Consider the following 14,054-nt stretch of genomic DNA (forward strand, 5'->3'; position numbering starts at 1 on the left):
CAATTAACATTGACAGAGTCAACTCTGGTGCTAACCAACATATGTCAACAGATACGGAAAACAAACGATGTCCAACAGATTGGAAATAATCAATATATATCCCCATCCAAAAAAAAGGAGACACAAAGGACTGTAACAACTATAGGACCATAGCACTAATTTCCCATGCAAGCAAAATTGTGCTCAAAATTCTGCAATATATACTCCAATATATACTCCAAGAGAGAAATCCCAGAGGTCCAAGCAGGGTTCAGGAAAGGAAGAGGCACTAGAGACCACATTGCAAACATATGATGGCTAATGGAGCGCACCAGGGAATTCCAAAAGAAAATCAGCATATGCTTTATAGATTATAGCAAAGCCTTCAACTTCAGAGATCATGAAAGTCTATGGAACACATTTAAAGACATGGGAATGCTAACACATCTGATAGTCCTGATGAGGAATCTGTGCTCAGGACCAGAGGCTACTGTCAGAACAGAACACAGAGAAACAGAATGGTTCCCAGTTGGCAAAGGGGTCAGACAAGGCTGCATCTTATCACCCTACCTGTTCAACTTATATGCAGAACATATTGTATATAACAAGACTGAGAAGAAATAAAAAGACGTTGGTTGCAATACACAAAAGATCTATATAGAGACGAAACAATGAATGAAACGTGGACGGATGAAGGATAATAGGTGAACCCCAAATTCTAGAAGGTGAGCTGCAATAGGAGAAATTAGGAAATCACCAGGAAGAGATGATATTCCAGTTGAACTGCTACGAACCACAGACGGTATCAACTCCAGTGTTAACCAAAATATGGCCCTGGACAGACGGGCCCTTTAGCATGTCCTGGCGATGTACTAGGGTTGCCCTGGGGCGCCGTTTCTAGACATCCCACAACCCTAGGAGGTCGTCAGGACGTCATAGCTGTGTGGCGCCATATAAACAGTGCGCACAGCTGTGACGTCACTGCCGTGGGCCTTCCAGACATGCACACGTGGCAGCGCTCATGCCACCGCAGTTTCCACGTAGCCGCACCACACAATTTGGATGCGGTGGCGTGGTTATGTGGTCTGTAGCCTGCCTATGTCTATGTGTAAATTTACAGCGCTTTATAAATAAAGGTTAATAATAATAATAATAATAATAATAATAATAATATGTCAACAAACACGGAAAACTAAAACAGATAGGAAACGATCAATAGACACACCTATCCACACAAAAAAAGGGGACACAAAAGGACTGCAGCAGCTCTAGCGCCATAGCACTGATCGTCCACGCAAGTGAAACCATGCTCAGACTTTGCAATGTTGACTCCATCCATACATGGAGAGAGACATCCTGGACAGTATCAACTCAGGTGTTAATACAATCTGCAGCGTAGATGCAGCCTTATAAACCGGCTAGGATGGAAAGAGCCGCCTGCAGAAGGAAGGCATGCTGAAAAGAAAGGAAAGTTTGGTTTTTAATGGGAGCCAGACCACCAGAGGGCCCTGGCTGTGGCTGAGGGATGGCAGGCCCTCCTTTGCCCCTCTCAGCATCCCTTCCTTCCACTCAGGAGATCAGGAGGCTGAGCTTCCTAGGTCGTCCTCCTCCTCTGGAAGCCTGAGAGGAAAAGAGTGTATCTGTGTGGGTCTGTGTGAGACAGTGTGCAAGTGTGCTTGTGTGTTTCCTTGGCACTGCGGCCGTAAACCCCTCAGCAGCCAGAGAGCCCAGGTAACTGAGGAAAGGGGTTCTTTCTTCCAGCCCTTCAGCAGCAGCAACAACAGGAGGAATTGCTTCTGTAAAGATTACATTTTATTAGCTTTCTCTTTTTTTTGTGCTCAGGTTTTACACAAGAGAGGTTTTCTTTCCCATTGGCATGACTGCAAGGGGGGTGGAAATGAATCTCTTGTTAACCATGACCGGGGAATTTGGACAACCCACACAAACAGGTTGAATCTCCCTTATCCAGAATGCTTGGGACCAGAAGGGATTTGGGATTGTTTCCCCCCTAGATTTTGGAATATTTGCATATACATAAAGAGATATATTGGAGATGGGTTGTTATTGTGTGCCTTCAAGTCACTTCTGAATGAGCTGTCACAGACCCATAGAGTGGATTACATTTTCAACATCAGTTTATTTTAGCATTTGAGTGGATTTCATTTGCCAGCATCAATTTCTTTTAGCATTTGTTTTTGCTTATACATTGATTGTGTCCCTAAAATAGGATGGCTTTATTGTGAGTTATTAATAAGCCAAGCATTACCAGAAAAGCTGTTGATGCACTGCATTTAGTTGCTAACAATACTGTAACATTCTGCAGACCAAATGCATATAGTACAGTAGTATTTATTTCTGGTGGAGGGGTGCTAACTCCTTTTTCTTACAGGTGCTTTTGACAGCTTCTAGAAAGGGTTACTGGGTCTTTTAATGGCAGTACTCTGGTGCTTTTCTTACCTTAACAGAAAGCAGACATTCAGCAGGTCTTCCTCAATGTTGAGCTTCTGTCTCACAGGGAAGGTTTGTGGAATTTCTGGCCACATTGCAGCTGTTAAAACAAGAGACTGATACAAATTGTGGCAAAGTGTTCAACAGATGTGGCTTTCTGAGTCCTAGCACTAAAGAGAGGGAAAACCCGTATTCTTGAGGCATAAGTATGGGAACATTTAAATACCTTATATATACTCGAGTATAAGTTGACCTAATGTATAAGTCAAGGGCAAATTTGGGGGCCAAAATTATGGATTTTGCTATGACCCGTAATAAGTCAAGGGTAAAATTTAGGGGCATATAGCAAAGGATTTAAAGGATGAAGCCAAGCAAATGCCAAAGAACTTATAAAATTCCAGCAGACGTAACTCTTTGTGTTTACTCTTAAGGCTGGATGAGTGAGAGAGTAGAAGGGTCAGTGCTTCACGTACTATACTCTTGCTTTTCACCAGGAGAAGATTCCTTCTTTTTAAAAAAGAGTTAAGATGCAGTACTTACACTGACCCAAGGATAAGTCGAGTCAGTTTTTTAGGGTCAATTTTTTTGACCTAAATTTCTAAACTTATACATGAGTATATAGAGTAACTATTTGTTTATATGAGTAACTGTTTTCCAGGCACAATTCAAAGTGCTATCTGAAATATTGTATATCACTATATGAGTCAGCCTGATTTTTAAAGTCTTTGGGGAATGGCATTCTCTCAATCCCACCACTATCACAGAGACATTTGATAAGGACACCAGGGAAAGCCTTCTTGCAGGCTGTGGGATTTCCTCCAAAGAGAGACCTGGATGATCCCCTCTCTGCTCTTTTCTATTAGCAGGAAAAGACCTTTTTGTATACCAGGACCTTTGATCTTAACTGGTCATTGCAGAAAGTCTTTTGACAAGAATCATAAAAAGACAGTGTGTGCTGTATTTATTTCTACTTTTTCATTGTCATTATTATATTTTAACTGCTTCTTACATTGTTGTGAAGTTATGTTTTTCATATAGATCTGTTTTTTTAAACATTATCTTATGTATCATTTTAACTCTGTTCTATTTATTAGCATCAACACTCCACTTAAACACTCTTAAGTATTGGAATCTCGGGATATTTGGTATGGGACAGTGAGTAGGCTTTCTGTTTCTTTTAGGTTGTTTATTATATACAGTCATAGATATACAAATATATACACCCATCAGAGAGAAACAGATTTTTCATTGTCTAGGCATATTACATTCGTGACATTACATTGCAGGTTGGGCATCATAAGGACTAAGCCTTAGTATTTTGCTTTTCTATAGTAGTCATCCTCTATAGAGGAAATATTTTCTGATTTTTACTAGCAAGCATCTCTGTACTTAACACATAGAAGAAATTACACATAACATCTGTGGAGGAAACACAAAAACATACAAAGAAGATAATGTCTTCTGTGGGCATTGCAACTTATATACAGTGCGCCCTTGATATCCGCTGTGGTTTGATTCCAGGACCCTCCGTGGATACCAAAATTTGTGGATGCTCAACTCCCATTAAATACAATGGCATAGTAAAATGGTGTCCCTTATACAAAATGGCAAAATTAAGGTTTGCTTTTTGGAATTTATATATACTTTAAAGATATTTTGAAGCTGTAGATGCTTGAATCTGTGGATACAGAGGAGGCTGACTGTGTGTAGCTAGTTAGATAAGAATTACATCTAGCCTATTTGAGAGCAGAGGTTTTCTCTTACCAAAATGATCTGGGTCTTATCAGTTAGAAACAGTGTTATCAGCATCTGAGCTGTATACTCATCCATATCCATGTGGGAATCTGAAGCTGACACTCAGTCAACCTAGCTTCTGCCTCTTCCAAACCAGTTTTATACCAATCTCAGCATTGAATCATCCAATCCGATTAACAATCTTTACCGATTAGCAATCTTTTACTCTGTGACATAACATTTGGAGATTGATAGTTCTTGGCTGCTTTTCATCTGATTGAATCAACAATCTGATACTAGTCATTTATTTGTTTATATTTCCTCACTGTTTTATTTTTATGATTAGATAAACTTCATGCCTGGAATCAGTCAGTGCCTATGCCCTTGGGTTTACAAAAACATTTCACAATATATACAGTTTTATACATTACTACCTTTATATTTTATACTTCATAAACATGCTTGTTACACTGATATTATTTGTCTGTTTATTTATTTTATTCATTTTTATTCCTCCTTTCTCCCAATAATGGGACTCAAGGTGGCTAACAACATTTCAAAACAATATAGATTAAAAACACTTCAAAAGTTAAATGAAAGTAAAACAATTTAAAATATTAAATGCATTAAAACAATTTAAAAAATTAAAGATCCTTAAAAGCTTCAAAACCTGCACCACACAGCATTAAGAGTCCAACCTCAACAGTCTGTAAAGGTCTGGCAGCAGAAAAATGTTTTAACCTGGTGCCAGAAGGAGAGCAAGGACGAGGCCATCTTGACCTCTCGAGGGAGGGAGGTCCAAAGCCAGGGAGCAGCCATCAAGAAGGCCTTCTCCCTTGTTCCCATCAAACAAGCCTGAGAAGGGCCTCCCATGATGATCTTAAAATGCACTCGTATAGGGAAATATGGTCCTTCAAATAGCCTGGATCAAAGCCATATATGGCTTTATGGGTCAAAACCAGCACTTTGAATTGTGCTCGGAAGCAGGCTAAGCTGTGGCAACAAGAGACTTGTATGTCCCAGTTAACAATCTCCCTGCAGTTGTTTGGGCCAACTGAAGTTTCTGAGCACTTTTCAAAGGAAGCACCATGTAGAGCGCATTAGAGAAATCCAAACGGGATGTAACCAAGGAATGCACAACTGTGGGCAGATCCAACTTCTCCAGGAACAGGCTGAGGCATCACTGGGGTGGTAGGGTGGGGGGTGGATGAACTGCACCAGGTAAAACCTTCTGGGGCCCACACAACCAGATCCCATGCAGTCATGGCCATATGGGACTCAAAAGACCAGGGGGTTCTGAGAGGGCTGAGTGCACCCCCACCTCGCTGCTGCGATGCCATTCTATGCACTGTGGCAGCAAGTTGGGGGAGTGCTCTTTTGGCCCCGTCCCAAAATCCCCACTGCACCTCTTCACATTGGGGGTCACTCCAGGCAGGGATGCCACTGAGAACAGGCACAGTTGGTGCATTAGCTTTATCTGTGCAATAGCACTTCATTCAAGCTTCAGTGATTTAAATTTTGCAAAATATACCAAAATCGGCACTCAGCTCATAACATCTGTCCTCTAGCCAATCTCCTGCCAAGAAAGCTAGCAATCAAATCAAGTAACCCATCAAAAAATCTTACATGCACACGTACACGGATTTTGTTGCTGTTGCATGCCTTCACATCTACTCAAACTTATGGCAATCTCCTTGTAGAGTTTTCTTGTCAGAATTCATTAAGAGAAGGTTTGCCATTGCCTTTCTCTAAGGCTCTAACTTGACCAAGGTCATACAGTTGCTATTTGGAGATTCAAACCTTGGGGCTCATTCACACTGCCCAGTTAAAGCACTATTATTCTAAGCCAGAGCACTCCAGTATCTCACTAGGCTACAAATCCCACGTTTCCATAGGATTGAACCAAGATAGTTAAATAGAATAATAGTACTATAATCATGTACTGTGAATGGACCCCTGGTCTCACAAAATCCTAGATGACTGGTTCCCAGCCTCTTCTATGCCCCACACCCCTAGGAAATATTTGTTTAATGTTTGCACCCCTGGAAAACTAATATCACTTCTGAAGATGAAGAAATCTAATTTCTAATTTTTCAACCACAAATTGAACTGCATACAACATTGTTGGGGAACAAACTGAGCCTTTAAAAAATAAGCTTTTTACTCAGTGTATAAAAAGAAAATCCAGTTTGAGCAATTTGATTCAAATTTATTTAGAAAAAAAATGTAAACAGTAAATTCAGTCCCAACTGTGAACATAAAATTCAATCTTTTCTTTGCTTCTGTGTCTCATTAATGTTTTTGTCAAAGTGTGGAACTTACTTTTTGACTGCAGTCTGCAGGTCTGCCTCTGGATGGCTGATGACACAATCTACTTTTTGCTGCACCTTTTGAAATTCCATCTTGCACCCCTTGGGGATGTGGGAACCCTAGGGTGGGAACCCCTGTCATAGACCAACACTCAAACCATTACACACCATGCTGGTCTCCACACATTGGTTTACTACTGGGAACATATCAAGTCTCTTTCTTTACCTGAGATTTGACTGTTGCTTGCTGTTCCAGAGGTTGTGATCTACAGACCACTGGCTGCCAGCTGTAATGGAGCAATTTGTGCTAATGGATCCACGGCAGAGGGCCTTGTATCGGGATGTCATGCAGGAGAGCTACGAGACACTGATGGCACTTGGTAGGCTCCATTTATTTTCTTTAATTGGGAGTCTAGGAAACCTACCTTCAGTTCATCTCTGCAGTATTCATTTAATCCTTTAAATGTCTGGGGAGAGGTTGCTATCTAGCTTCATAGTGTCTGTTCCCAAGGGAGTGATGACTCTCTTTATGCTGTCTTAGGGGAAAAAACTCTGGTTTTTTGGTTATATTTCGTTATACATTTTGCGTACATGACTTTGTAGCCAGAATCCTTTTGGTGACACATACAGGCATAAGTTGTGCTATGGATGTGGAGTGGCTTTTTTTTTGGGGGGGGGGGACACTGTAGAACAGAGATAATGTAGAATCTTGCCCTTTGTGTATATGTGTGCATGCCAAAAATTATAATAGAGGCTGTCTCTCCCATATCCAAAATGTTTGGGACCAGAAGTGTTTTGGATTTCAGATTTTTTTGGATTATGAAATATTTGCATATACATAATGAGGTATCTTGGAGATGTGACCCAAATCTAAACATGACATTCATCTGTCATTTGTATATACCTTATGCACATAACCTGAAGATAATTTTATACATAATATTTTTTATAATTTTGTACATGGAACAAAGTTTGTGTAAACTGAACCACCAGAAAGCAAAAGTGTCGCTATCTCAGCCACCTATGTGGACAAGTTTGGATTTTGGAGTATTTCAGATTTCAGAATTACAAATAAGGGACACTTAACCTGTAGTCTGTATTTGTCCAGAAAATAAAAAGGGCTTAATTGATAAGGGATCATCTTGCATCACATAACTTGTTGTTTGTGTGGAAGCTTTCATTTTATGCATAATCCTTCACTCAGCAGCTCTTTTCACCTTGTGAACTTGATCCGGGTGAAGGAGAAAGACAGAGAGAAAACACATTAAGAGAGGGGTGGGAACCATGCAGCCATCCAGATGTTGGTCTGCAAGTTCCAGCAGCTATAGCTAATATAGCCATGGTAAGAAATGTTGAAAGTTTCTACCCTTGCATTAAGACTTTTGGAATGTCAAATTCCATTCTTAGCCTCAAAACTTAAGTTTGTATAATAATCACACAAGGATGGATACATAACCAGTCTTTATGTAAGTAACAGCTCTGCCTGTCTAGATTCCTTATTAGCAGGACATCTTGAGTTTTCCTATGGTACACTGAATAAATAATTAAACATTGAAGGAGTCTGAAGAATTAGAAATAACAAACAGAATTCAATTTAGGCCATAGTGGATGAGGGACCATCAGTTCTCACCACCCAGAAACAAACAGATTAGCATAGGGAGAGGTATTCCCAAACATGTTCAGAGTACAGTTTCCTGACTACCAAGTAAAATAAAGATGATCTCCATACATCAAGAGGAGTGCTTCCAGATAAAAGCAGAGATAGGAACAGTGGGTTTTTTTAAAAAACCTATTTAATGACAGCTTCCAGAACACATACATCCATTTAGTATGGCCATGGGGCAGGCATGCCCAAAAATTAAGAACAGTGTGCCTCTGTTCAGCACATAGTTAATTTTTGTACCAGAACTGATTTTACTGCCCTTTCACAGTGACATCCATTCTTGAGTTATTTCCAGATTGCTTGGGGGGGGGTTAGTTCCTTCCTTCTGTTGTTAAACAATTGGACCTTAGCTTAGCAGATCTTAGTTAATTTATCAAGTCATTCAGATCTAAAGTCTGCCTACCTATTGCATCTCTAGAAATGCAGATACTTGCTTTTGTTTGTTTTAGCTTACATACTTGAACTAAGCAGTTCTTTTGCATTACATTCTCTTTCTTTGAGAAGAATTTCCACTGCCCAAGCCTGATTTGCTGTCACGATTAGAAAGAGGAAATGAAGCAACATTTGACCTACAATCACCAGGAAGCCTCCCTCCAGGTGAGTCCTGAGTCTGCTCAAAAGGTTGATCATTCTTGGATTTATCCAAGTTCTGCCACCAGGAAGCCTAGTTTGTGCTTGACTAGTGAATTTTCTTCAAGAATTTCCTTCAGTCCAAACTTTAAAGGCCCTGTCCAAGGCACTGGAACTGTTTTAGGGAACAGGGTTCAGGACCTTGGATTAGCCAGTGTGGGTAGTGATTTGAGCTTTGGACTATGACTCTGAAGGCCAGGGTTTGAATCCCCTCTTGGCCATGGAGAACCACTGGGTGACCTTGAGAAGTCACACTTTGTCAGCCATGGAGGAAGGCAATGGCAAACCCACTCTGAACAAATGTTGCCAAGAAAACCCCATAATAGGTCACCTTGGGATCACCTTAAGTCAGAAAGGTCTTCTGAGATTCTGGCTGCATAAACACTTGCAGGAGAGGTTTAGATACAAGTTTCTACTTCCATCTGCAGGTCACCTCCCACATAGATCTTGTGATACAGTAGGAGGTTGGTTGAGATGCTAGAGCCACCATTTTGCATCTTGCTACACTACTTAGCTGTTGTTTTGCATCCAACTCCAGTTGGTAGAAACCTTGGGTTACTAGTTTAAAACAAAAGCAAAAACACAACAGTAAAATCCTCCAGTCCTGAATTCTGACCATCCTTGATTTACAGCACACATTCCATGCCTCTTTATAAAAGATAAATTTTGGACTACAATTTTCAGACAGCATGACTACAAGTGTCCAAGCTGACTGGGGGATTCTGGGAGTTCTAGTCGAGAAAGGAAAGAAACATTTTCAAGCCCTTCTCTTACCTTGAAGTAGGAGATTGCTTAAGGACGAGAAGGATAAGAATCTCACAAACTCAGCCACGCATATTTAGGGAAGCATTCCCAGACCCTACATGGTTGTTAGCCTAAACTGTTTTTAACCAGTGATGTTTATTTTATTGCTTCCAATTTAATATATATATTAATCTCTATTGTTCTTTGTACATTATATGCCTCTGGCAGGTCTTTATTTTATTTTATGTACAGCGCTGTGTAAATGTATAGTGCTTTATAAATAAATCTTAATAATGATAATAATATTCTATTTGCATAACTCTGGCTAATTCTTCTTCGTGTCTCAGTTACTCCAACAGTAAATGAGGATATGGAGGAAGAGAATCCTGTGCAAGAAGTTTCCAAAGAGGTAGAGTCTGCTGCTGAAACCTCCCAGACTCCCATAGATGAAGCCGTGAGTAGCAAATCCCAGGCTGAGAGTTCCCTACTTTCTCCTCCTTTATCACCTCCATTGCCACCTTCAAACCCCAACATTTGCCATAGATGTGGCAAAACCTTCAGCCACAAGTCTGCCTTGATGAAACACCAGAAGATCCACACAGGAGAGAAACCCTACGAGTGTGAAGAATGTGGGAAGAGTTTCATTCAGCGTTCAGACCTGACTATCCATCAGAGAACCCATACAGGGGAACGGCCATATCAATGCCTGGACTGTGGGAAAAGTTTCAGTGTCAGCTCCACCCTGCTGACCCACCAGCGGCTTCATGCGCCGAGTGGTGAAAAACCCAACCGTTGCCCTGAGTGCGGTAAGTGCTTCAGTGATCCAACAGCTCTGGAGCGGCATCGCAAGAGTCATGCTGGGGAGAAACCCCATGAGTGTGTGGACTGTGGGAAAAGCTTTGCTTGGAGCTCCCACCTTGAGCGGCACCGACGGATTCACACAGGGGAGAAACCGTACAAGTGCCATGAGTGCGACCGGGCCTTTGCATGGAGCTCGCACTTAGACCGCCACATGCGGACTCACACAACATCGGCTCTGCCTGAAGAAGCACCCCCCTCAAAGTGTGTGGACTGTGGCAAGCGAGTCAATCACATCACCCAACCTCATCGGTTTAAACACAAGAGCACCCAGACCCCTCTGGGGCATGAGGACATGATCAAGGAGAATGAGACAGGGCAGCCCTATCACCGGTGCACCCTGTGTTGGAAAGGCTTCAGCCTGCATTCTAAACTACTCAAACACCAATGTGTTCACATGGGCGAGAAGCCATACCAGTGCTCAGAATGTGGTCGCCAATTTAGCTGGTGCTCCACCCTCCTCAAGCACCAGCGCACTGCTCACAATAAAGACAGGACTTACTCCTGCTCAGAATGTGCCCTAGGTTTTGGAAATCCTGCTTCCTTGGCCAAGCACAAGCTCACTCACACTGGTGGGAAGCCTGACCAGCATTCTGATGGTGACAAAAACTTTGAGTGGAGCGTCCACTTGGAGAGACATAAGCAAATCCATGCTGGGGAGAAATCCTGCACGTGTGGGAATTGCAGCCAAGGGTTTGCTATGAGGTCCCACTTGGGGCACCACCAACGGGTCCTCACTGGAGCTCGCCCCCACAGTTGTGGAGAGTGTGGCAAGAGCTTTACCTTAGGCACTACGCTGGCCACACACCGATGCCTTCATGACTCTGAGGCCAAGCCTCACCGATGTCCTGAATGTGGGAAAGGTTTTAGTGCCACAGCTGTGCTGGAGCGCCATCGCCGACTGCATCGTGGTGAGAAGCCCTATCAGTGCGATGTCTGTGGCAAGGGCTTTGCCTGGAGCTCACACTTTGACCGCCACCAGCTCTCACACACAGGAGAGAAGCCCTTCCCTTGTGCCTACTGTGGGAAATGTTTTGGGCGTAGCTCCCACCGCAACCGGCACCAACGTGCCCATGCCATCCCCACTCAGGGCCAAGACCAGCGACAGAATGATAAAGATCAAGACAGTGCTTTACTGCCAACCACAAATGCCAACTGGTGGGAGGAAGGGGAAGGAGAAAGGAGGCCTGTGATGGAGCAGCAAGAAGTCTGGCCATCCACCTTGGATGCAACCGGCCCTTTCCAGTGGACAGCCAAGTCTCCTGGTGATGCATGGAGGACCGTGGGGGAAAATGCCCTTGGGCAGGAGCCTGAGGATTTGACGGATCCTGCCAAAAACTGGACCCAACCACCCTCTACAGTACCCCTTGCTACTCACTTTCCTTGACTGAAAGCTGGTGCCAAGCTCATCCTCTTGTTAAATGGCTCTCTTACGCTCTTTGGAAGTGCCAGACACCCCTCCATTCTCTTGTGGTAAGATGACAGGGGAACCTCTTCCTTTCTGCCATCCACAGTTTCCTGATCTATATCTGGGTATTGCTGCTGCTGCAGCTGCTAAAAAGTATGAATACCCTGGGGCCAAAAATTCTCACAAAAGGGAGAACTACTGTGGATCAGGAGTGAGTTGTGTGTCAGCATGGATCTTATTTTTAGGAGCTGAGGTGAGGGAGAATTAAGCAGTAGAAGTTGCATGGGTGAAGGAAGGAAGCAGATTGCTGATGGTTACAGGGTGCTTATGCATCACAAATATATTTTAGAAAGATTTTCTAGATTACAGTTCCTAGCATCTTCCAGGCAGCCTAGAGGTGAGGAATTGTACCTTTGTATAGCAAACAATAGCAAGTACATTTCTATACCGCTTATCAGTGCACTTATGAACTCCCTAAGCGGTTTACAATGTGTAAGCTTTTTGTCCATGCAGGCTCAGGGATTCTGTGAATAGTAAAACCACCATCACAAGGGACTTTCTCCAAGCTTTGGGAGGGAATAAATTAATTACAAAATCATTACCTGTCTAACACTGTAAAATGTTTTACCATTTAATCCATAAAGAGATTCTTCTGATGGCTTCCATTCCCCACAACAGAAGTCCAATCTGCACTGCAGAAATAATGCACAGTGCAATGGAATTCTGGGATTTGTGGTTTTGTGAGAATTTTAGTTTCTTTGTCAAGAGAGTTTTAGTGCCATAACAGACTACAAACCCCAGAATCCCATAGCATGGAGTCATGGCAGTTAAAGCAGTGTCAATTTGCATTATTTCTGAAGTGCAGATTAGACCAGTAAAGTAGACTGATATCATTTCCATTATACAGAAGTGAGGCTCTAGAGCCCAAGATGTACTTCCCATTCCTTGAGCCACAGGAGCATGTGCATGGAGGAGTAGTCCATAAATAGTGGGAAGAGGGAAAACAAAGAAAAAAGAAGGCCACAAGCAACCCTGCAGGGAAGACAACCCACACATTCATTTGCCCTGGATTGACCCAATTTCTTGCATCTCCATGTGACACAGACAGAAACAGCAACCGTGCAGTAAACTAGTCAGTCCCAGAATCAGCAACAACTGTTTTGTTTTGTGTCTGATGTTCTCAGACATGGGACAACTCCTGCAAACAGATAAGCTTCCACATTTTGTGTGAGTCAGTGATGATAACCCAGAATTCTCTATATGTGTATGTTCTGCATGACAATGATGCTGGATCTGGAACAAAAGCATTTCTTGGTGTTTTTTTAAGAGCACATTTCCAGCCTCCTTGGTGTCAGAGAAATCTTTCAGAATTCCAGTGAACAGGGAATAGGTTCATGATGAACAACCACTTTTTATAACTAGGATTGTATGTATATTCTCTGGACCACTGTTTATAGCCAGGACAAATGCTTGTATTCTACCTGGAAAGTATTCAGTTTGGATGTAGAATTCCACATCCTTGAAAATTCATATTTAATGTTGAAAATGAAGAAGCAAATATTCTAATCCTTATAGCATGGGGTAGGACAGAGGTTCTGTCAGAGTTTTGGTCCTTAGGAAGTGAGGCTTAAGAGTTTGACATCCCTTTATCCTGCAGCTGCCAGGAGCAACACATGTTGTAGGAACAAGAACTGTCAAGGTGATGACATGAGCTATTATCCCACACAAGAGGGAAATGCCTTTTCTAATGTTGCTTGCCATTGTCAGCTTTTATAAGTATTTGATGTTTATTCCATCTATTTTTTTATCTGCTGACTGATAAGTCAGTACCTATGCAGTCAAATCAAACCACCAACTGAGTCATCCCACCAATTAAAATCAGTTGCAATCCTTGCCTACATAATTCCTGGCAAGAAAATGGGTGAACTGTAACATATTTTGTAATAGCTCTAGATTTTGTTTCTTCTATTTGTTTTCTAAGCCCAGAGTACAACCACAGAGTTGGAGGTGACCCCAACGACCATTCAGTCTAAACCCCTGCTGTTCAGGAACACAAAGTACTCCCAACAGATGGCCATCCAGCCTCTGTTTAAAAACCTCCAAGGAGGGAGACTCCACCACTCCAAGGGAGCATGGTCCACCGTTGAACAGCTCTAACTGTCAGGAAGTTATTTCTAATATTGAGGTGGAATCTCTTTTCCTGTAGTTTGAATCCATTGCTCTGGGCCCAAGTCTCCAGAGCAGCAGAAAACAAGCTTGCTCCATCCTCAATATGACATCC

General features: G+C 42.3%; 1 protein-coding gene across 5 annotated transcripts; it reads left to right on the forward strand.

Moving 5' to 3' along the window:
• The first annotated feature begins 1,502 nt into the window (after positions 1–1,502).
• Positions 1,503–13,929, forward strand: LOC121923970 (zinc finger protein 345-like). Of its 5 annotated transcripts, none has more exons than XM_042454949.1 (4): positions 1,503–1,710; positions 6,727–6,850; positions 8,638–8,730; positions 9,855–13,929. In XM_042454949.1, the coding sequence occupies exons 2-4, from the start codon at positions 6,763–6,765 to the stop codon at positions 11,750–11,752; spliced, it is 2,079 nt and encodes a 692-aa protein (XP_042310883.1). In that variant the 5' UTR covers positions 1,503–1,710; positions 6,727–6,762; the 3' UTR covers positions 11,753–13,929. The 5 variants fall into 5 exon arrangements, with proteins under 5 accessions (XP_042310883.1, XP_042310886.1, XP_042310884.1 ...); XM_042454952.1 differs by lacking the exon at positions 1,503–1,710 and adding an exon at positions 3,494–3,582; XM_042454954.1 differs by lacking the exon at positions 1,503–1,710 and adding an exon at positions 7,675–7,812 and having other exon boundaries at positions 6,783–6,850.
• Positions 13,930–14,054: the final 125 nt, after the last annotated feature.

The sequence above is a fragment of the Sceloporus undulatus genome, chromosome 2 (assembly GCF_019175285.1).
Source record: "Sceloporus undulatus isolate JIND9_A2432 ecotype Alabama chromosome 2, SceUnd_v1.1, whole genome shotgun sequence".
NCBI classification, from domain to species: Eukaryota; Metazoa; Chordata; class Lepidosauria; order Squamata; family Phrynosomatidae; genus Sceloporus; species Sceloporus undulatus.

What these genes read in the sequence shown, in the direction of transcription:
- LOC121923970 (XM_042454949.1), top strand. Translation starts at nt 6,763, where the DNA reads ATGGAGCAATTTGTGCTAATGGATCCACGGCAGAGGGCCTTGTATCGG. An exon ending in CGAGACACTGATGGCACTTG is followed by an intron (nt 6,851 to 8,637) that starts GTAGGCTCCATT and finishes TTCTTTGAGAAG; the next exon opens with AATTTCCACTGCCCAAGCCT. An exon ending in ACCAGGAAGCCTCCCTCCAG is followed by an intron (nt 8,731 to 9,854) that starts GTGAGTCCTGAG and finishes TTCGTGTCTCAG; the next exon opens with TTACTCCAACAGTAAATGAG.